The sequence below is a fragment of the Pecten maximus genome, chromosome 3 (genome assembly GCF_902652985.1).
Source record: "Pecten maximus chromosome 3, xPecMax1.1, whole genome shotgun sequence".
In the NCBI taxonomy this organism is placed as follows: domain Eukaryota; kingdom Metazoa; phylum Mollusca; class Bivalvia; order Pectinida; family Pectinidae; genus Pecten; species Pecten maximus.
Window position 1 is genome coordinate 39,240,574 of NC_047017.1, and position 24,466 is coordinate 39,265,039.

The window sequence follows — 24,466 nt, forward strand, 5'->3', positions numbered from 1 at the left end:
TGCCTTCCGTTAACAAGTGACTGTGATACAGTGCCTTCCGTTAACAAGTGACTGTGATACAGTGCCTTCTGTTAACACGTGACTGTGATACAGTGCATTCCGTTAACAAGTGACTGTGATACAGTGCCTTATATTAGCACGTGACTGTGATACAGTGCCTTCCGTTAACAAGTGACTGTGATACAGTGCCTTCTGTTAACAAGTGACTGTGATACAGTGCCTTCTGTTAACACGTGACTGTGATACAGTGCCTTCTGTTAACACGTGACTGTGATACAGTGCCTTCTGATAACACGTGACTGTGATACAGTGCCTTCTGTTAACACGTGACTGTGATACAGTGCCTTCCGTTAACAAGTCCTGTGATACAGTGCCTTCCGTTAACACGTGACTGTGATACAGTGCCTTCTGTTAACACGTGACTGTGATACAGTGCCTTCTGTTAACACGTGACTGTGATACAGTGCCTTCTGTTAACAAGTGACTGTGATACAGTGCCTTATATTAGCACGTGACTGTGATACAGTGCCTTCCGTTAACAAGTGACTGTGATACAGTGCCTTCTGTTAACACGTGACTGTGATACAGTGCCTTCTGTTAACACGTGACTGTGATACAGTGCCTTCCGTTAACACGTGACTGTGATACAGTGCCTTCTGTTAACAAGTGACTGTGATACAGTGCCTTATATTAGCACGTGACTGTGATACAGTGCCTTATATTAGCACGTGACTGTGATACAGTGCCTTCCGTTAACAAGTGACTGTGATACAGTGCCTTCCGTTAACAAGTGACTGTGATACAGTGCCTTCCGTTAACAAGTGACTGTGATACAGTGCCTTCCGTTAACAAGTGACTGTGATACAGTGCCTTCTGTTAACAAGTGACTGTGATACAGTGCCTTCTGTTAACACGTGACTGTGATACAGTGCATTCCGTTAACAAGTGACTGTGATACAGTGCCTTCCGTTAACAAGTGACTGTGATACAGTACCTTCCGTTAACAAGTGACTGTGATACAGTGCCTTCCGTTAACAAGTGACTGTGATACAGTGCCTTCTGTTAACACGTGACTGTGATACAGTGCATTCCGTTAACAAGTGACTGTGATACAGTGCCTTATATTAGCACGTGACTGTGATACAGTGCCTTCCGTTAACAAGTGACTGTGATACAGTGCCTTCTGTTAACAAGTGACTGTGATACAGTGCCTTCTGTTAACACGTGACTGTGATACAGTGCCTTCTGTTAACACGTGACTGTGATACAGTGCCTTCTGTTAACACGTGACTGTGATACAGTGCCTTCTGTTAACACGTGACTGTGATACAGTGCCTTCCGTTAACAAGTCCTGTGATACAGTGCCTTCCGTTAACACGTGACTGTGATACAGTGCCTTCTGTTAACACGTGACTGTGATACAGTGCCTTCTGTTAACACGTGACTGTGATACAGTGCCTTCTGTTAACAAGTGACTGTGATACAGTGCCTTATATTAGCACGTGACTGTGATACAGTGCCTTCCGTTAACAAGTGACTGTGATACAGTGCCTTCTGTTAACAAGTGACTGTGATACAGTGCCTTCCGTTAACAAGTATTGTGATACAGTGCCTTCCGTTAACACGTGACTGTGATACAGTGCCTTCTGTTAACACGTGACTGTGATACAGTGCCTTCTGTTAACACGTGACTGTGATACAGTGCCTTCTGTTAACACGTGACTGTGATACAGTGCCTTCTGTTAACACGTGACTGTGATACAGTGCCTTCTGTTAACACGTGACTGTGATACAGTGCCTTCCGTTAACAAGTCCTGTGCTAGGTCTAATGTCCTTAACTCGATCTGTGTACATTTTCGTTTTTGTACATCTTCTGTACAGAAACCTGAGGTTTACAAACAAGACAATATTTACAAATAAAACAAAGCTGACAGACCATTATGTCTTTTAAATATAGACGTCACTGTATCAAATAACAAGCCCAGTGTTTAATGGCGTCGGTCACGATAATGTCCATGGCATGTGTCCATATACTTGATTTAACGAGTACCATGGGACGCTTCTACAACCCTGTTGACTTTAGACTCGTCAGTTATGTGTAACTGCACGCAAATTCTTTTTCCTTTTTTTGTCTTCTTTCTTATATATATCATTGATACAAACACATATATATCTAATAATTCGGAATGATAAACAATTTAAATTTGAATCAAAAGTGATATTTACTTTATTGAATTATTATAATAGTTGTTATCTCCGGTGTGATGTACTCTGTTATAAGTTGTTATCTCCGGTGTGATGTACTCTGTTATAATTTGTTATCTCCGGTGTGATCTACTCTGTTATAATTTGTTATCTCCGGTGTGACGTATTCTGTTATAAGTTATTATCTCCGGTGTGATGTACTCTGTTATAAGTTGTTATCTCCGGTGTAATGTACTCTGTTATAAGTTGTTATCTCCGGTGTGATGTACTCTGTTATAATTTGTTATCTCCGGTGTGATGTACTCTGTTATAAGTTGTTATCTCCGGTGTAATGTACTCTGTTATAGGTTGTTATCTCCGGTGTAATGTACTCTGTTATAAGTTGTTATCTCCGGTGTAATGTACTCTGTTATAAGTTGTTATCTCCGGTGTGATGTACTCTGTTATAATTTGTTATCTCCGGTGTAATGTACTCTGTTATAAGTTGTTATCTCCGGTGTGATGTACTCTGTTATAAGTTGTTATCTCCGGTGTAATGTACTCTGTTATAAGTTGTTATCTCCGGTGTAATGTACTCTGTTATAAGTTATTATCTCCGGTGTAATGTACTCTATTATAAGTTGTTACCTCCGGTGTGATGTACTCTGTTATAAGTTGTTATCTCCGATGTAATGTACTCTGTTATAAGTTGTTATCTCCGGTGTGATGTACTCTGTTATAATTTGTTATCTCCGGTGTGATGTACTCTGTTATAAGTTGTTATCTCCGGTGTAATGTACTCTGTTATAGGTTGTTATCTCCGGTGTAATGTACTCTGTTATAAGTTGTTATCTCCGGTGTAATGTACTCTGTTATAAGTTGTTATCTCCGGTGTGATGTACTCTGTTATAATTTGTTATCTCCGGTGTAATGTACTCTGTTATAAGTTGTTATCTCCGGTGTGATGTACTCTGTTATAAGTTGTTATCTCCGGTGTAATGTACTCTGTTATAAGTTGTTATCTCCGGTGTAATGTACTCTGTTATAAGTTATTATCTCCGGTGTAATGTACTCTATTATAAGTTGTTACCTCCGGTGTGATGTACTCTGTTATAAGTTGTTATCTCCGATGTAATGTACTCTGTTATAAGTTGTTATCTCCGGTGTGATGTACTCTGTTATACGTTATTATCTCCGGTGTAATGTACTCTGTTATAAGTTGTTATCTCCGGTGTGATGTGCTCTGTTATAAGTTGTTATCTCCGGTGTAATGTACTCTGTTATAAGTTGTTATCTCCGGTGTAATGTACTCTGTTATAAGTTGTTATCTCCAGTGTAATGTACTCTGTTATAAGTTGTTATCTCCGGTGTAATGTACTCTGTTATAAATTGTGAGTTGTTATCTCCGGTGTGATGTACTCTGTTATAAGTTGTTATCTCCGGTGTGATGTACTCTGTTATAAGTTGTTATCTCCGGTGTGATGTACTCTGTTATAAGTTGTTATCTCCGGTGTAATGTACTCTGTTATAAGTTGTTATCTCCGGTGTGATGTACTCTGTTATAAGTTGTTATCTCCGGTGTGATGTACTCTGTTATAAGTTGTTATCTCCGGTGTGACGTACTCTGTTATAAGTTGTTATCTCCGGTGTAATGTACTCTGTTATAAGTTGTTATCTCCGGTGTAATGTACTCTGTTATAAGTTGTTATCTCCGGTGTGATGTACTCTGTTATAAGTTGTTATCTCCGGTGTAATGTACTCTGTTATAATTTGTTATCTCCGGTGTAATGTACTCTGTTATAAGTTGTTATCTCCGATGTAATGTACTCTGTTATAAGTTGTGAGTTATTATCTCCGATGTAATGTACTCTGTTATAAGTTGTTATCTCCGGTGTAATGTACTCTGTTATAATTTGTTATCTCCGGTGTAATGTACTCTGTTATAAGTTGTTATCTCCGGTGTGATGTACTCTGTTATAAGTTATTATCTCCGGTGTAATGTACTCTGTTATAAGTTATTATCTCCGGTGTAATGTACTCTGTTATAATTTGTTATCTCCGGTGTAATGTACTCTGTTATAAGTTATTATCTCCGGTGTAATGTACTCTGTTATAATTTGTTATCTCCGGTGTAATGTACTCTGTTATAAGTTGTGAGTTATTATCTCCGATGTAATGTACTCTGTTATAAGTTGTTATCTCCGGTGTGATGTACTCTGTTATAAGTTGTTATCTCCGGTGTAATGTACTCTGTTATAAGTTATTATCTCCGGTGTAATGTACTCTGTTATAAGTTATTATCTCCGGTGTAATGTACTCTGTTATAAGTTATTATCTCCGGTGTAATGTACTCTGTTATAAGTTATTATCTCCGGTGTGATGTACTCTGTTATAAGTTGTTATCTCCGGTGTAATGTACTCTGTTATAAGTTGTTATCTCCGGTGTAATGTACTCTGTTATAAGTTGTTATCTCCGGTGTGATGTACTCTGTTATAAGTTGTTATCTCCGGTGTGATGTACTCTGTTATAAGTTGTTATCTCCGGTGTAATGTACTCTGTTATAAGTTATTATCTCCGGTGTAATGTACTCTGTTATAAGTTATTATCTCCGGTGTAATGTACTCTGTTATAAGTTGTTATCTCCGGTGTGATGTACTCTGTTATAAGTTGTTATCTCCGGTGTAATGTACTCTGTTATAAGTTGTTATCTCCGGTGTAATGTACTCTGTTATAAGTTATTATCTCCGGTGTAATGTACTCTGTTATAAGTTGTTATCTCCGGTGTAATGTACTCTGTTATAAGTTGTTATCTCCGGTGTAATGTACTCTGTTATAAGTTGTTATCTCCGGTGTGATGTACTCTGTTATAAGTTGTTATCTCCTGTGTAATGTACTCTGTTATAAGTTGTTATCTCCGGTGTAATGTACTCTGTTATAAGTTGTTATCTCCTGTGTAATGTACTCTGTTATAAGTTGTTATCTCCTGTGTAATGTACTCTGTTATAAGTTGTTATCTCCGGTGTGATGTACTCTGTTATAAGTTGTTATCTCCGGTGTAATGTACTCTGTTATAAGTTGTTATCTCCGGTGTGATGTACTCTGTTATAATTTGTTATCTCCGGTGTAATGTACTCTGTTATAAGTTGTTATCTCCGGTGTGATGTACTCTGTTATAAGTTGTTATCTCCGGTGTGACGTACTCTGTTATAAGTTATTATCTCCGGTGTAATGTACTCTGTTATAAGTTGTTATCTCCGGTGTAATGTACTCTGTTATAAGTTATTATCTCCGGTGTAATGTACTCTGTTATAAGTTGTTATCTCCGGTGTAATGTACTCTGTTATAAGTTGTTATCTCCGGTGTAATGTACTCTGTAATAAGTTATTATCTCCGGTGTAATGTACTCTGTTATAAGTTGTTATCTCCGGTGTAATGTACTCTGTAATAAGTTATTATCTCCGGTGTAATGTACTCTGTAATAAGTTATTATCTCCGGTGTAATGTACTCTGTTATAAGTTGTTATCTCCGGTGTAATGTACTCTGTTATAAGTTATTATCTCCGGTGTAATGTACTCTGTTATAAGTTATTATCTCCGGTGTAATGTACTCTGTTATAAGTTATTATCTCCGGTGTGATGTACTCTGTTATAATTTGTTATCTCCGGTGTAATGTACTCTGTTATAAGTTATTATCTCCGGTGTGATGTACTCTGTTATAATTTGTTATCTCCGGTGTAATGTACTCTGTTATAAGTTGTTATCTCCGGTGTAATGTACTCTGTTATAAGTTGTTATCTCCGGTGTAATGTTCTCTGTTATAAGTTGTTATCTCCGGTGTAATGTACTCTGTTATAAGTTGTTATCTCCGGTGTAATGTACTCTGTTATAAGTTGTTATCTCCGGTGTGATGTACTCTGTTATAAGTTGTTATCTCCGGTGTGATGTACTCTGTTATAATTTGTTATCTCCGGTGTGACGTACTCTGTTATAAGTTATTATCTCCGGTGTAATGTACTCTGTTATAAGTTGTTATCTCCGGTGTAATGTTCTCTGTTATAAGTTGTTATCTCCGGTGTAATGTACTCTGTTATAAGTTGTTATCTCCGGTGTAATGTACTCTGTTATAAGTTGTTATCTCCGGTGTGATGTACTCTGTTATAATTTGTTATCTCCGGTGTAATGTACTCTGTTATAAGTTATTATCTCCGGTGTGATGTACTCTGTTATAATTTGTTATCTCCGGTGTAATGTACTCTGTTATAAGTTGTTATCTCCGGTGTAATGTACTCTGTTATAAGTTGTTATCTCCGGTGTAATGTTCTCTGTTATAAGTTGTTATCTCCGGTGTAATGTACTCTGTTATAAGTTGTTATCTCCGGTGTAATGTACTCTGTTATAAGTTGTTATCTCCGGTGTGATGTACTCTGTTATAAGTTGTTATCTCCGGTGTGATGTACTCTGTTATAATTTGTTATCTCCGGTGTGACGTACTCTGTTATAAGTTATTATCTCCGGTGTAATGTACTCTGTTATAAGTTGTTATCTCCGGTGTAATGTTCTCTGTTATAAGTTGTTATCTCCGGTGTAATGTACTCTGTTATAAGTTGTTATCTCCGGTGTAATGTACTCTGTTATAAGTTGTTATCTCCGGTGTAATGTACTCTGTTATAAGTTATTATCTCCGGTGTGATGTACTCTGTTATAAGTTGTTATCTCCGGTGTGATGTACTCTGTTATAAGTTGTTATCTCCGGTGTAATGTACTCTGTTATAAGTTGTTATCTCCGGTGTAATGTACTCTGTTATAAGTTGTTATCTCCGGTGTAATGTACTCTGTTATAAGTTGTGAGTTGTTATCTCCGGTGTAATGTACTCTGTTATAAGTTATTATCTCCGGTGTGATGTACTCTGTTATAAGTTGTTATCTCCGGTGTGATGTACTCTGTTATAAGTTGTTATCTCCGGTGTAATGTACTCTGTTATAAGTTGTTATCTCCGGTGTTATGTACTCTGTTATAATTTGTTATCTCCGGTGTAATGTACTCTGTTATAAGTTATTATCTCCGGTGTGATGTACTCTGTTATAAGTTGTTATCTCCGGTGTGATGTACTCTGTTATAAGTTGTTATCTCCGGTGTAATGTACTCTGTTATAAGTTGTTATCTCCGGTGTAATGTACTCTGTTATAAGTTGTTATCTTCGGTGTAATGTACTCTGTTATAAGTTGTTATCTCCGGTGTAATGTACTCTGTAATAAGTTATTATCTCCGGTGTAATGTACTCTGTTATAAGTTGTTATCTCCGGTGTAATGTACTCTGTTATAAGTTATTATCTTCGGTGTAATGTACTCTGTAATAAGTTATTATCTCCGGTGTAATGTACTCTGTAATAAGTTATTATCTCCGGTGTAATGTACTCTGTTATAAGTTGTTATCTCCGGTGTAATGTACTCTGTTATAAGTTATTATCTCCGGTGTAATGTACTCTGTTATAAGTTATTATCTCCGGTGTAATGTACTCTGTTATAAGTTATTATCTCCGGTGTGATGTACTCTGTTATAATTTGTTATCTCCGGTGTAATGTACTCTGTTATAAGTTATTATCTCCGGTGTGATGTACTCTGTTATAATTTGTTATCTCCGGTGTAATGTACTCTGTTATAAGTTGTTATCTCCGGTGTAATGTACTCTGTTATAAGTTGTTATCTCCGGTGTAATGTTCTCTGTTATAATTTGTTATCTCCGGTGTAATGTACTCTGTTATAAGTTGTTATCTCCGGTGTAATGTACTCTGTAATAAGTTATTATCTCCGGTGTAATGTACTCTGTAATAAGTTATTATCTCCGGTGTAATGTACTCTGTTATAAGTTGTTATCTCCGGTGTAATGTACTCTGTTATAAGTTATTATCTCCGGTGTAATGTACTCTGTTATAAGTTATTATCTCCGGTGTAATGTACTCTGTTATAAGTTATTATCTCCGGTGTGATGTACTCTGTTATAAGTTATTATCTCCGGTGTGATGTACTCTGTTATAAGTTATTATCTCCGGTGTAATGTACTCTGTTATAAGTTGTTATCTCCGGTGTAATGTACTCTGTTATAAGTTGTTATCTCCGGTGTAATGTACTCTGTTATAAGTTGTTATCTCCGGTGTAATGTACTCTGTTATAAGTTGTTATCTCCGGTGTAATGTTCTCTGTTATAAGTTGTTATCTCCGGTGTAATGTACTCTGTTATAAGTTGTTATCTCCGGTGTAATGTACTCTGTTATAAGTTGTTATCTCCGGTGTGATGTACTCTGTTATAAGTTGTTATCTCCGGTGTGATGTACTCTGTTATAATTTGTTATCTCCGGTGTGACGTACTCTGTTATAAGTTATTATCTCCGGTGTAATGTACTCTGTTATAAGTTGTTATCTCCGGTGTAATGTTCTCTGTTATAAGTTGTTATCTCCGGTGTAATGTACTCTGTTATAAGTTGTTATCTCCGGTGTAATGTACTCTGTTATAAGTTGTTATCTCCGGTGTGATGTACTCTGTTATAATTTGTTATCTCCGGTGTAATGTACTCTGTTATAAGTTATTATCTCCGGTGTGATGTACTCTGTTATAATTTGTTATCTCCGGTGTAATGTACTCTGTTATAAGTTGTTATCTCCGGTGTAATGTACTCTGTTATAAGTTGTTATCTCCGGTGTAATGTTCTCTGTTATAAGTTGTTATCTCCGGTGTAATGTACTCTGTTATAAGTTGTTATCTCCGGTGTGATGTACTCTGTTATAAGTTGTTATCTCCGGTGTGATGTACTCTGTTATAATTTGTTATCTCCGGTGTGACGTACTCTGTTATAAGTTATTATCTCCGGTGTAATGTACTCTGTTATAAGTTGTTATCTCCGGTGTAATGTTCTCTGTTATAAGTTGTTATCTCCGGTGTAATGTACTCTGTTATAAGTTGTTATCTCCGGTGTAATGTACTCTGTTATAAGTTGTTATCTCCGGTGTGATGTACTCTGTTATAAGTTGTTATCTCCGGTGTGATGTACTCTGTTATAAGTTATTATCTCCGGTGTAATGTACTCTGTTATAAGTTATTATCTCCGGTGTGATGTACTCTGTTATAATTTGTTATCTCCGGTGTGACGTACTCTGTTATAAGTTATTATCTCCGGTGTGATGTACTCTGTTATAAGTTGTTATCTCCGGTGTGATGTACTCTGTTATAAGTTGTTATCTCCTGTGTAATGTACTCTGTTATAAGTTGTTATCTCCGGTGTAATGTACTCTGTTATAAGTTGTTATCTCCTGTGTAATGTACTCTGTTATAAGTTGTTATCTCCGGTGTGATGTACTTTGTTATAAGTTGTTATCTCCGGTGTAATGTACTCTGTTATAAGTTGTTATCTCCGGTGTGATGTACTCTGTTATAATTTGTTATCTCCGGTGTAATGTACTCTGTTATAAGTTATTATCTCCGGTGTGATGTACTCTGTTATAAGTTGTTATCTCCGGTGTGATGTACTCTGTTATAAGTTGTTATCTCCGGTGTAATGTACTCTGTTATAAGTTGTTATCTCCGGTGTAATGTACTCTGTTATAAGTTGTTATCTCCGGTGTAATGTACTCTGTTATAAGTTGTGAGTTGTTATCTCCGGTGTAATGTACTCTGTTATAAGTTATTATCTCCGGTGTGATGTACTCTGTTATAAGTTGTTATCTCCGGTGTGATGTACTCTGTTATAAGTTGTTATCTCCGGTGTAATGTACTCTGTTATAAGTTGTTATCTCCGGTGTTATGTACTCTGTTATAATTTGTTATCTCCGGTGTAATGTACTCTGTTATAAATTATTATCTCCGGTGTGATGTACTCTGTTATAAGTTGTTATCTCCGGTGTGATGTACTCTGTTATAAGTTGTTATCTCCGGTGTAATGTACTCTGTTATAAGTTGTTATCTCCGGTGTAATGTACTCTGTTATAAGTTGTTATCTTCGGTGTAATGTACTCTGTTATAAGTTGTTATCTCCGGTGTAATGTACTCTGTAATAAGTTATTATCTCCGGTGTAATGTACTCTGTTATAAGTTGTTATCTCCGGTGTAATGTACTCTGTTATAAGTTATTATCTCCGGTGTAATGTACTCTGTAATAAGTTATTATCTCCGGTGTAATGTACTCTGTAATAAGTTATTATCTCCGGTGTAATGTACTCTGTAATAAGTTATTATCTCCGGTGTAATGTACTCTGTAATAAGTTATTATCTCCGGTGTAATGTACTCTGTTATAAGTTGTTATCTCCGGTGTAATGTACTCTGTTATAAGTTATTATCTCCGGTGTGATGTACTCTGTTATAATTTGTTATCTCCGGTGTAATGTACTCTGTTATAAGTTGTTATCTCCGGTGTAATGTACTCTGTTATAAGTTGTTATCTCCGGTGTAATGTTCTCTGTTATAAGTTGTTATCTCCGGTGTAATGTACTCTGTTATAAGTTGTTATCTCCGGTGTAATGTACTCTGTTATAAGTTGTTATCTCCGGTGTGATGTACTCTGTTATAAGTTGTTATCTCCGGTGTGATGTACTCTGTTATAATTTGTTATCTCCGGTGTGACGTACTCTGTTATAAGTTATTATCTCCGGTGTAATGTACTCTGTTATAAGTTGTTATCTCCGGTGTAATGTACTCTGTTATAAGTTATTATCTCCGGTGTAATGTACTCTGTTATAAGTTGTTATCTCCGGTGTAATGTACTCTGTTATAAGTTGTTATCTCCGGTGTGATGTACTCTGTTATAAGTTGTTATCTCCGATGTGATGTACTCTGTTATAATTTGTTATCTCCGGTGTGACGTACTCTGTAATAAGTTATTATCTCCGGTGTAATGTACTCTGTTATAAGTTGTTATCTCCGGTGTAATGTACTCTGTTATAAGTTATTATCTCCGGTGTAATGTACTCTGTAATAAGTTATTATCTCCGGTGTAATGTACTCTGTAATAAGTTATTATCTCCGGTGTAATGTACTCTGTAATAAGTTATTATCTCCGGTGTAATGTACTCTGTAATAAGTTATTATCTCCGGTGTAATGTACTCTGTTATAAGTTGTTATCTCCGGTGTAATGTACTCTGTTATAAGTTATTATCTCCGGTGTAATGTACTCTGTTATAAGTTATTATCTCCGGTGTAATGTACTCTGTTATAAGTTATTATCTCCGGTGTGATGTACTCTGTTATAAGTTATTATCTCCGGTGTGATGTACTCTGTTATAAGTTATTATCTCCGGTGTAATGTACTCTGTTATAAGTTGTTATCTCCGGTGTAATGTACTCTGTTATAAGTTGTTATCTCCGGTGTGATGTACTCTGTTATAAGTTGTTATCTCCGGTGTGATGTACTCTGTTATAATTTGTTATCTCCGGTGTGACGTACTCTGTAATAAGTTATTATCTCCGGTGTAATGTACTCTGTTATAAGTTGTTATCTCCGGTGTAATGTACTCTGTTATAAGTTATTATCTCCGGTGTAATGTACTCTGTTATAAGTTGTTATCTCCGGTGTAATGTACTCTGTTATAAGTTGTTATCTCCGGTGTAATGTACTCTGTTATAAGTTGTTATCTCCGGTGTGATGTACTCTGTTATAAGTTGTTATCTCCGGTGTGACGTACTCTGTTATAAGTTATTATCTCCGGTGTAATGTACTCTGTTATAAGTTATTATCTCCGGTGTGATGTACTCTGTTATAAGTTATTATCTCCGGTGTGATGTACTCTGTTATAAGTTATTATCTCCGGTGTGATGTACTCTGTTATAAGTTATTATCTCCGGTGTAATGTACTCTGTTATAAGTTGTGAGTTGTTATCTCCGGTGTAATGCAATCTATTATAAGATCCTTTCGTTCGTTGTTGTAAATGAAATGGTTCCTCGATCCTTTTAACTTTTCTGTATGGCGGTATCCGTTCCCGGGGGTACCGGTGATCTAATGCTATGGTCACATAATCGTATAATATTAACAAGGTTTGTAACAGGCCCTATCGTGATTCCCCGGATACAGAGACGATGGTGGCGATCTAATGACATTTCTTTGTTAATCAGATGTAAACTATCTCCCAAGGAAATACATGTTGTATATGAGATCGGAGACAAATCGTCTGTCTACCTTTGCTGAGGAAGTGAAATCATGCACTTGTTTGTGACGACTTTAATTATTCGAAATGTGGATATGTAAAACAACAAGTAGATTTATTTCACACGTTGCAGAAATTGTCCGAGATAGGTGTGTTCCTGTTGTCATGGTATCTGTATAACGAAATGTGTCCCGCATGGCATTGGAATTGTCACACGTTACGCGATAGAAACAGAGCATAGTGACATCAAAATCAAAACTCCATTTGTCATGCCATTCCGCATTGTTAATTACTCTCCCCAGTCATCAAGTAAATTAACTGATACCTAATCACAGAAATGGGATCGATCGACAACGATACACAGCTCTGTATCATAAAGGCTTTGGTTTCCACACAGTAGTATAGAAACTGACGAGTGTTAAGGGGGTATCTAAACAGCCAGTCCATTCACACAGTAGTATAGAAACTGACGAGTGTTAAGGGGGTATCTAAACAGCCAGTCCATTCACACAGTAGTATAGAAACTGACGAGTGTTAAGGGGGTATCTAAACAGCCAGTCAGTCAATACAGTAGTATAGAAACTGACGAGTGTTAAGGGGGTATCTAAACAGCCAGTCCATTCACACAGTAGTATGGAAACTGACGAGTGTTAAGGGGGTATCTAAACAGTCAGTCCATTCACACAGTAGTATAGAAACTGACGAGTGTTAAGGGGGTATCTAAACAGTCAGTCCATTCACACAATAGTATAGAAACTGACGAGTGTTAAGGGGGTATCTAAACAGCCAGTCAGTCAATACAGTGGTATGGGAACTGACGAGTGTTAAGGGGGTATCTAAACAGCCAGTCAGTCAATACAGTGGTATAGAAACTGACGAGTGTTAAGGGGGTATCTAAACAGCCACTCCATTCACACAATAGTATAGAAACTGACGAGTGTTAAGGGGGTATCTAAACAGTCAGTCCATTCACACAGTAGTATAGAAACTGACGAGTGTTAAGGGGGTATCTAAACAGCCAGTCCATTCACACAGTAGTATAGAAACTGACGAGTGTTAAGGGGGTATCTAAACAGTCCAGTCAGTCAATACAGTGGTATTGTACAGGCCTATCAATTCCTACTGTAGTGCAACTTTAACAGAAATAACTTGATGAACTTTTGTATGTATCATGGCAAACCGTGGGACTTGCTGTTGATATATATGTTAAGCTGTTTGTTAATGTCAGGAAAACATGCGAAAAATGCATGTTTCTGTTGGACATAATTAGTTCATTTCTATCGCATATATTGCACAAAATAGCCATGTCGTTTTGCTCACAAGTGTCTAAAGCACAAAATAAGAGCATTAGATTTACCACATTTGACTTTATAATATGTATAAACACTGTTTTTATTTTGACCTTGAAATACAAATGGTGGTTGTGAATAATATCACACAAATATGGCTAAAGGGAAGTATTTCAAACATCAAAAATGCCCTTATTAAACACTACAAAGAACTCTAGACACGCTAGAAACCGAAAAAAAAAATGTTCAGACATTGAGTTTGGGATAAAATATGCATATTTTTGAAAAAGGCCCCAAATTCAAAAGTTTAACAATGTGTCTTTAAAAGTCCTTCTTACTATGATCAGATATCGTAAAAGTATGATATAGGAGTATCTTTAGTGATTGAAATACCTCCCTATATCCCATATTTGTGTAATATTATTCACACCCGCCATTTGCATTTCAAAGTCAAAACGAAATGAGTGTTTATACGTATAAAGTCAAATCCGGTCAAACAATTGCTCCTAGTAGACACTTTTCAGCATAACAGCTTAGCTATTTTTTTCATGTTCGGTTATTTGGGTGACTAAGAATTATTCCATGCTACATCTTACTACAAAGTAACGCTATAGAAGAAACTGTTAATATCTACAGCGAATTATTGGTCATTTGAAGAAACTACATGTCTTAACAAATATTTTGGTATATAACATGACTATTTTTGCGCAAAATGTTTAGATATTTATTCGTGTTTGAAATTCAACAATATTATGATAAATAGATGACCTTTAACGCTTCTCAACGTCGACATACCTACAAACATTGGTTACTAGATATCAGAGACTGAACTTGTCTTGTTGGCCGGCAACTCCTTGCACAGAACTGTTTTGTTCACCTATGTTATGGGGTTAATTCACACGACAGGAGTTCATCTAAGTATGTCCTTATGGAAATCGTACGTCTCAGTTTACCAAATAAACCAATTCATGAAATTCCATTTGTAGAAATTCTTTATAGATTTAGCTATGACAATGGCAACAATTACCAAGAACAGTCTCTATTAGAAAATAGATAACAATGGTGTCGGAGACTAGGTAACAACAGTAATGGTAGATTTCAAATCGGGACCCCTCGTCGATTCCCACGCTGATTTGTTGTATTTATATTAGTCTAATAGTATTAAATAGTTTGGTTCGTTATAAAATCGACAGGAAGTAAGCCATACGAAGCAATGAATTTGCGATAGCAGCAGAAAGGATAACTGCCCAATACCTCATAAGTGATACCATCCAGTGAGCCGTCAGTTTCGGATCCCCCATGCGCTATATTTAGTTGGTCTAATCTTACATTCACCGGGGGTATTCCGACCAATTTCACTTGTCCAAACTGACAACAGCAAAGATATTTTGATTGCTGACAATAGTTTAAAAAATTATTAAAAAGTGTTCTTAAAAGGTATATAACAGACAGAAATTCTGCAAATTGGGGGAAATGTCATTTAAAAAAACAACAACATGTATGCAAGTCTATAAAATGCGCAATAGGTCGTCTCCATACCACGGCTACCAAATCCAATGATATAATACCTACAAATGTATCCCATGGAAATCAATGTCATCCAAATCTCTAGAGAAAAACAACTTCGGAAAACTGCCAAATAAATGTCATCCAAATCTCTAGAGGACCACAACTTCGGAAAACCGCCCACTAATGCTGTCAGAATTAAGTACAAACGCCATTTCTAAAGATGGCCTAGAGAAAACCAAAGTATTACTCTCGTATAGATGTCACCGGGTGGCCAAAGGTCTCGCCAATATTACTCTCGTATAAATGTCACCGGGTGGTCCACGGTCTCGCCAATATTACTCTCGTATAAATGTCACCGGGTGGCCCAAGGTCTCGCCAACATTACTCTCGTATAAATGTCAGCGGGTGGCCAAAGGTCTCGCCAATATTACTCTCGTATAAATGTCACCGGGTGGTCCACGATCTCGCCAACATTACTCTCGTATAAATGTCACCGGGTGGCCAAAGGTCTCGCCAACATTACTCTCGTATAAATGTCACCGGGTGGTCCACGATCTCGCCAACATTACTCTCGTATAAATGTCCCCGGGTGGCCAAAGGTCTCGCCAACATTACTCTCGTATAAATGTCACCGGGTGGCCCAAGGTCTCGCCAACATTACTCTCGTATAAATGTCACCGGGTGGCCCAAGGTCTCGCCAATATTACTCTCGTATAGATGTCACCGGGTGGCCAAAGGTCTCGCCAACATTACTCTCGTATAAATGTCACCGGGTGGCCCAAGGTCTCGCCAACATTACTCTCGTATAAATGTCACCGGGTGGCCCAAGGTCTCGCCAATATTACTCTCGTATAGATGTCACCGGGTGGCCCAAGGTCTCGCCAATATTACTCTCGTATAGATGTCACCGGGTGGCCCAAGGTCTCGCCAACATTACTCTCGTATAAATGTCACCGGGTGGCCCAAGGTCTCGCCAACATTACTCTCGTATCAATGTCACCGGGTGGCCCAAGGTCTCGCCAACATTACTCTCGTATAAATGTCACCGCGTGGTCCAAGGTCTCGCCAACATTACTCTCGTATAAATGTCACCGCGTGGTCCACGGTCTCGCCAATATTACTCTCGTATAGATCCCCGAATGTTTCTCCCATCGTTCTGTCCATGTGTTCACTGAATCTAGGGGGCAGCCAATATCAATCCGCATTGTGTCGCTATTTCACAAGCCATACATCATTCAGCCTCTACAGCAAGGTCGCTCCAGACAAACCCCAGACACTATTCATTATTCAGGCAAATTTGATTTTCCCGCTGAATCTGCAACTTAACAAAATCACTCAAATGCCTTTCCTTGTAAGTTTTTTGTTGTTGACGTCAAAGGCATATTACTATCTCGTTATTGGGTTTTTTGTTTTTGTTTTTTGTTGTTGTTGTTGTTTTATTAGACGTCGAAATTATTCATTACCTGTGCAATTACATGTATTATACATGTCATCTGGGTAATCACTAAAACGCATCTCAAAAAGACTCGTGGATTGTACCATGTACTAGACACGTGCTCCCTTAGACAAGTTGTGTGTTTACCAACCCAGTGGACATATAGATTATCCTAAAACCCAACCTCCACAGAGACTGTGGTCGGACGATATGTTCTCTACCTCCACAGAGACTGTGGTCGGACGATATGTTCTCTACCTCCACAGAGACTGTGGTCGGACGATATGTTCTCTACCTCCACAGAGACAGTGGTCGGACGATATGTTCTCTACCTCCACAGAGACTGTGGTCGGACGATATGTTATCTACCTCCACAGAGACTGTGGTCGGACGATATGTTCTCTACCTCCACAGAGACTGTGGTCGGACGATATGTTCTCTACCTCCACAGAGACTGTGGTCGGACGATATGTTCTCTACCTCCACAGAGACTGTCGTCGGACGATATGTTCTCTACCTCCACAGAGACTGTGGTCGGACGATATGTTATCTACCTTCACAGAGACTGTGGTCGGACGATATGTTATCTACCTCCACAGAGACTGTGGTCGGACGATATGTTCTCTACCTCCACAGAGACAGTGGTCGGACGATATGTTCTCTACCTCCACAGAGACTGTGGTCGGACGATATGTTCTCTACCTCCACAGAGACAGTGGTCGGACGATATGTTCTCTACCTCCACAGAGACTGTGGTCGGACGATATGTTCTCTACCTCCACAGAGACTGTGGTCGGACGATATGTTATCTACCTCCACAGAGACTGTGGTCGGACGATATGTTATCTACCTCCACAAAGACTGTGGTCGGACGATATGTTCTCTACCTCCACAAAGACTGTGGTCGGACGATATGTTCTCTACCTCCACAAAGACTGTGGTCGGACGATATGTTCTCTACCTCCACAGAGACTGTGGTCGGACGATATGTTCTCTACCTCCACAGAGACTGTGGTCGGACGATATGTTCTCTACCTCCACAGAGACTGTGGTCGGACGATATGTTCTCTACCTCCACAGAGACTGTGGTCGGACGATATGTTCTCTACCCCCACAGAGACTGTGGTCGGACGATACGTTATCTACCTCCACAGAGACTGTGGTCGGACGATATGTTATCTACCTCCACAGAGACTGTGGTCGGACGATATGTTCTCTACCTCCACAGAGACAGTGGTCGGACGATATGTTCTCTACCTCCACAGAGACTGTGGTCGGACGATATGTTCTCTACCTCCACAGAGACAGTGGTCGGACGATATGTTATCTACCTCCATAGAGACAGTGGTCGGACGATATGTTCTCTACCTCCACACAGACTGTGGTCGGACGATATGTTATCTACCTCCACAGAGACTGTGGTCGGACGATATGTTATCTACCTCCACAGAGACAGTGGTCGGACGATATGTTATCTACCTCCACAGAGACTGTGGTTGGACGATATGTTATCTACCTCCACAGAGACAGTGGTCGGACGATATGTTATCTACCTCCACAGAGACAGTGGTCGGACGATATGTTATCTACCTCCACAGAGACAGTGGTCGGACGATATGTTCTCTACCTCCACAGAGACTGTGGTCGGACGATATGTTCTCTACCTCCACAGAGACTGTGGTCGGACGATATGTTCTCTACCTCCACAGAGACTGTGGTCGGACGATATGTTCTCTACCTCCACAGAGACTGTGGTCGGACGATATGTTCTCTACCTCCACAGAGACAGTGGGCGGACGATATGTTCTCTACCTCCACAGAGACAGTGGGCGGACGATATGTTCTCTACCTCCACAGAGACTGTGGTCGGACGATATGTTATCTACCTCCACAGAGACTGTGGTCGGACGATATGTTCTCTACCTCCACAGAGACTGTGGTCGGACGATATGTTCTCTACCTCCACAGAGTCAGTGGTCGGACGATATGTTATCTACCTCCACAGAGACTGTGGTCGGACGATATGTTATCTACCTCCACAGAGACTGTGGTCGGACGATATGTTCTCTACCTCCACAGAGACTGTGGTCGGACGATATGTTCTCTACCTCCACAGAGACCCACAGAGACTGTGGTCGGACGATATGTTCTCTACCTCCACAGAGACTGTGGTCGGACGATATGTTCTCTACCTCCACAGAGACAGTGGTCGGACGATATGTTCTCTACCTCCACAGAGACTGTGGTCGGACGATATGTTCTCTACCTCCACAGAGACTGTGGTCGGACGATATGTTATCTACCTCCACAGAGACTGTGGTCGGACGATATGTTCTCTACCTCCACAGAGACTGTGGTCGGACGATATGTTCTCTACCTCCACAGAGTCAGTGGTCGGACGATATGTTATCTACCTCCACAGAGACTGTGGTCGGACGATATGTTATCTACCTCCACAGAGACTGTGGTCGGACGATATGTTCTCTACCTCCACAGAGACTGTGGTCGGACGATATGTTCTCTACCTCCACAGAGACCCACAGAGACTGTGGTCGGACGATATGTTCTCTACCTCCACAGAGACTGTGGTCGGACGATATGTTCTCTACCTCCACAGAGACAGTGGTCGGACGATATGTTCTCTACCTCCACAGAGACTGTGGTCGGACGATATGTTCTCTACCTCCACAGAGAGTGTGGTCGGACGATATGTTATCTACATCCACAGAGACTGTGGTCGGACGATATGTTATCTACCTCCACAGAGACTGTGGTCGGACGATATGTTCTCTACCTCCACAGAGACTGTGGTCGGACGATATGTTCTCTACCTCCACAGAGACTGTGGTCGGACGATATGTTCTCTACCTCCACATAGACTGTGGTCGGACGATATGTTCTCTACCTCCACAGAGACAGTGGTCGGACGATATGTTATCTACCTCCACAGAGACTGTGGTCGGAAGATATGTTCTCTAACTTCAGAAAGTCAATGGGGATATCATTCTCACAAATTACAAATGTAACTGCTTTGAATATGCGTTAGGAATTTAATCTTATCCCGAAAGATATATGTTTTTTATTCTAAAATTATCTTTTGTGGTGACATGTTTGTTTCGACGATACGATTAAGAGCGAGAACAAAAGTCTTATTTTATACGGTTTGGAAACCAAACATAGGATACAGTCTCTCATTGTGTGATTAATCGGACAGTAACATCTATATTGGGGTGTAGGGAGTCGTAAAGAGGAAGGGCATATGTGTGATGAGGCATCGTCCTTATTTAGCAAAAATTAAATGATTTTTAGTTTTCTTAGCTCTTCTGTTTGATTTATCCTTATATTCTAATTCAGAAAAAAACCCTGATCGTTTTAAAAATGGATATAAATCTTTTAAATGTGCATTCAACTACCGAGAACAAATCTACGAAAATCATATGACAATTTCATGTGTTATTACATCCGTAGGTACCTGAGCGGAACCGCCATTACCAAAGTACACACTGGAGCCTTCAGGATGTACCCGAATCTCACACAAATGTAAGTATAGGTTTATAAAGTGTTAGTTTTATTCAGTGTTGGAATTTTTAAACTTAGCAAACATGCCTCGCCGAGGGAGAAAATAATGCATGTTTAACGAGAGGGTTTCATGAGGGGAAACTGTGTGTTTCACAGAGGGCACATATTGATCATGTCTCACGACATGGGCAAAGTTGTCATAAGTCACGAGGGCGACATTTCTAATGCTTTACAGAGGGCACATATTGATCATATATCGAAGTGGAAAAAAATGGTCAAGTTACACAAGTAAATTGGACTTTTAAAATGCCCATGTGACATAATTATCAAATGTTAACCTATTTGATATTACATTGTAATGTATTAATCTGAGATAGGAGAAACAATAGAATGTTTTACAGTCCAATTTAACGATCTATATATGACTACGATACGTCATGAAATGGGATTATCACTTTATGGGCATAAAGTTTGGTTTGAACTGTTTAGTAGGCTCGTCCGGATAATCTGTACGAGGCAAATGGCTTCACAGAAAAGAACAATTCTGTCATGTTATGTTAGATTAAACAAACAAAATGTTATTCAATAGTTTTTAACCAAAAAATGTCAAATTGTTTTTGCCTTTTTCTTATCCTTGCGATAAAAAAATTTGTGCCACCGCAGTGCTATATACATTTACATTACGTAGGTCATTTCGTTTTTTATTTTATATTGTCAGATTTTTCCGAGATCTACGAAAACGTCCATGTTACTTAGAGAGTTTGGAGGGTGATAGCTTTAGTCATCTGGACAACCTCCGTGTGATGTGAGTAAACACGGTTTAATAACGCTGTGTATATTAAACTAGACTTCAGGGGTACAACCCCAATCTGGGCCCAGTTGTTCAAAAGGTGACAAGCTTAATCGCATGATTAGTGAACATTTCATTTCTCATTTGTTGCAAAACTGTGAGTATATCATCTTTAAATTATGCCAGTTGGAAGAGAATTAAGAATTACAGAGTTTCATAAAGTTTTGTCAAGTTAGTTCAACCAGAAATTATTATATCGGAATTTGAAAAATGTTGTTAAAATGTGATTAGCCTAATCACCTTTTGAACAACTGGACCCTGGTATCTGATTTTCGATGGGAGTCTAGGCTCTAGTTGTTCGTCGTGTTGTATCTGGTTTTTAAACGAAATACTTGTAAATTTGATTTGTTTTCATTTATAAGTTTCTAGGCTATAGAATGGTGATATACGAATGTTAGTCATGATTGAACCATTGTGTTGAGTGCCTTCAAACATTTTGTTTGTACATGAATGGAAATCAATTAAATCAGTTTGTGTACCGTGGATTCAACTGAAGTCCCATGTGTTCCTTATTTCTCCTCCCTTGTATGTTTTCTGGGATGGATGGTACCATATCACACACTTTCGACAGACTTAATTAACTTTATGGACTGTTAGCCATTTGTAACATTGTAATTCCAAACACCTATATTAACTCATCAGAGCCTTTCCTCTACGACTACTATCGAATGTTACCACCGTCACTTTCTCGCTCAGGGATTTTGGATTTTATTCATGTCTATTTCCTCGTAAAGAGTTTGATGGTTTCTTTGTGTATTTCGCTGGTTCCATCATCCAGTCACATATACGTTTGATACCCAAGGTGATTGTCGTTATTGATACGTATGCTCAACAAGGCTAAATGACATCAATTGTTTGAATTACAGACCCATGGTGGCCGTACTCTATGTGTTAATCAACACCTTTAGGAGTTAATAAAGTAGATCGAGGAAAACGATCTGAAATTTTAAAAGGCTTAATTCAATTTAAAATTAGTGTCTCATTATAATGACATTTGTGAAATTGATTTTGATGTTGTAGTTCCGGAAAGTTTGCTTGTAAATTCAATTACAATCATCAGCGTTAATTGATACAGATGCTGTTGAGGATACTACGCTAGGAGATGTCATGCATGAACGGATATTCTCAGGCTATATGTTTACATGCAACAGTAAACGATGAAGTACTGTGAAGCAATAGAGATGACAGTACAGGATCAACACATGGCTTAAGGGTTCTTATTCCTAATCTCTGATCATGGCCCCTTGTATTGTTACAGTTCAAATAAGTTCATATCTGTTCATTGAGTTGTAAAATGAGTTACACATATAGTGTACAAGTATAAATTACAAAAAAAAAAAAAAAAAAAAATTGATTAGGCACACATTTCTTTGGGTGTCTTATTGATTATTGTATACAAAACTATTTATTTGATGACGAACCATTAACTAAATACCATCAGTCCTGTTTACCTTCCTTAGCACTTAGTCATCAGGATTATTTAATGCATTTCCAAGTGGAACTGTATTCATTATTAATATAAATCTTTTATATTTATTTTACAAAAAGTGCCAAATAAAGGTATATCAACTTATGATAAATTAAAAGTACATGTAATAAAATACTCAGTTGTCCATACGGACGATACATGTCCAGATTGAATGTTATATATGTTGATTGTAGAAAAGGCACACAAGATATTAACACCTTTCAAACCAAATTGAGAGATATAAGCTAAGAAAAAAATAAACTGCATTATACAGTTGTTTCCTCCTTGTAGGACTCGTCAGTGGTGTTATGGACATTATACAGTTGTTTCCTCCTCTAGGACTCGTCAGTGGTGTTAGGGACATTATACAGTTGTTTCCTCCTCTAGGACTCGTCATTGGTGTTAGGGACATTATACAGTTGTTTCCTCCTTGTAGGACTCGTCAGTGGTGTTAGGGACATTATACAGTTGTTTCCTCCTCTAGGACTCGTCAGTGGTGTTAGGGACATTATACAGTTGTTTCCTCCTCTAGGACTCGTCAGTGGTGTTAGGGACATTATACAGTTGTTTCCTCCTTGTAGGACTCGTCAGTGGTGTTAGGGACATTATACAGTTGTTTCCTCCTTGTAGGACTCGTCAGTGGTGTTAGGGACATTATACAGTTGTTTCATCCTTGTAGGACTCGTCAGTGGTGTTAGGGACATCATACAGTTGTTTCATCCTTGTAGGACTCGTCAGTGGTGTTAGGGACATTATACAGTTGTTTCCTCCTCTAGGACTCGTCAGTGGTGTTAGGGACATTATACAGTTGTTTCATCCTTGTAGGACTCGTCAGTGGTGTTAGGGACATTATACAGTTGTTTCCTCCTTGCAGGACTCGTCAGTGGTGTTAGGGACATCATACAGTTGTTTCATCCTTGTAGGACTCGTCAGTGGTGTTAGGGACATTATACAGTTGTTTCCTCCTGCTAGGACTCGTCAGTGGTGTTAGGGACATCATACAGTTGTTTCCTCCTTGTAGGACTCGTCAGTGGTGTTAGGGACATTATACAGTTGTTTCCTCCTTGTAGGACTCGTCAGTGGTGTTAGGGACATTATACAGTTGTTTCCTCCTCTAGGACTCGTCAGTGGTGTTAGGGACATTATACAGTTGTTTCCTCCTGCTAGGACTCGTCAGTGGTGTTAGGGACATTATACAGTTGTTTCCTCCTCTAGGACTCGTCAGTGGTGTTAGGGACATTATACAGTTGTTTCCTCCTTGTAGGACTCGTCAGTGGTGTTAGGGACATTATACAGTTGTTTCCTCCTCTAGGACTCGTCAGTGGTGTTAGGGACATTATACAGTTGTTTCCTCCTCTAGGACTCGTCAGTGGTGTTAGGGACATTATACAGTTGTTTCCTCCTCTAGGACTCGTCAGTGGTGTTAGGGACATTATACAGTTGTTTCCTCCTCTAGGACTCGTCAGTGGTGTTAGGGACATCATACAGTTGTTTCCTTCTCTAGGACTCGTCAGTGGTGTTAGGGACATTATACAGTTGTTTCCTCCTCTAGGACTCGTCAGTGGTGTTAGGGACATTATACAGTTGTTTCCTCCTCTAGGACTCGTCAGTGGTGTTAGGGACATTATACAGTTGTTTCCTTCTCTAGGACTCGTCAGTGGTGTTAGGGACATTATACAGTTGTTTCCTCCTTGTAGGACTCGTCAGTGGTGTTATGGACATTATACAGTTGTTTCCTCCTCTAGGACTCGTCAGTGGTGTTAGGGACATTATACAGTTGTTTCCTCCTCTAGGACTCGTCAGTGGTGTTAGGGACATTATACAGTTGTTTCCTTCTCTAGGACTCGTCAGTGGTGTTAGGGACATTATACAGTTGTTTCCTCCTTGTAGGACTCGTCAGTGGTGTTAGGGACATTATACAGTTGTTTCCTCCTTGTAGGACTCGTCAGTGGTGTTAGGGACATTATACAGTTGTTTCCTCCTCTAGGACTCGTCAGTGGTGTTATGGACATTATACAGTTGTTTCCTCCTCTAGGACTCGTCAGTGGTGTTAGGGACATTATACAGTTGTTTCCTC

At 39.0% G+C, this 24,466-nt stretch overlaps 1 protein-coding gene across 1 annotated transcript in view; it reads left to right on the forward strand.

Moving 5' to 3' along the window:
- Positions 1-24,466, forward strand: part of LOC117324133 (follicle-stimulating hormone receptor-like) — a 123,220-nt gene that overhangs the window by 87,293 nt on the left and 11,461 nt on the right. Inside the window, exons 2-3 of the mRNA XM_033879801.1 lie at positions 20,021-20,092; positions 20,790-20,876. Of these exons, the coding sequence (XP_033735692.1) occupies positions 20,021-20,092; positions 20,790-20,876 (159 nt within the window). The remainder of the gene's footprint in view (positions 1-20,020; positions 20,093-20,789; positions 20,877-24,466) is intronic.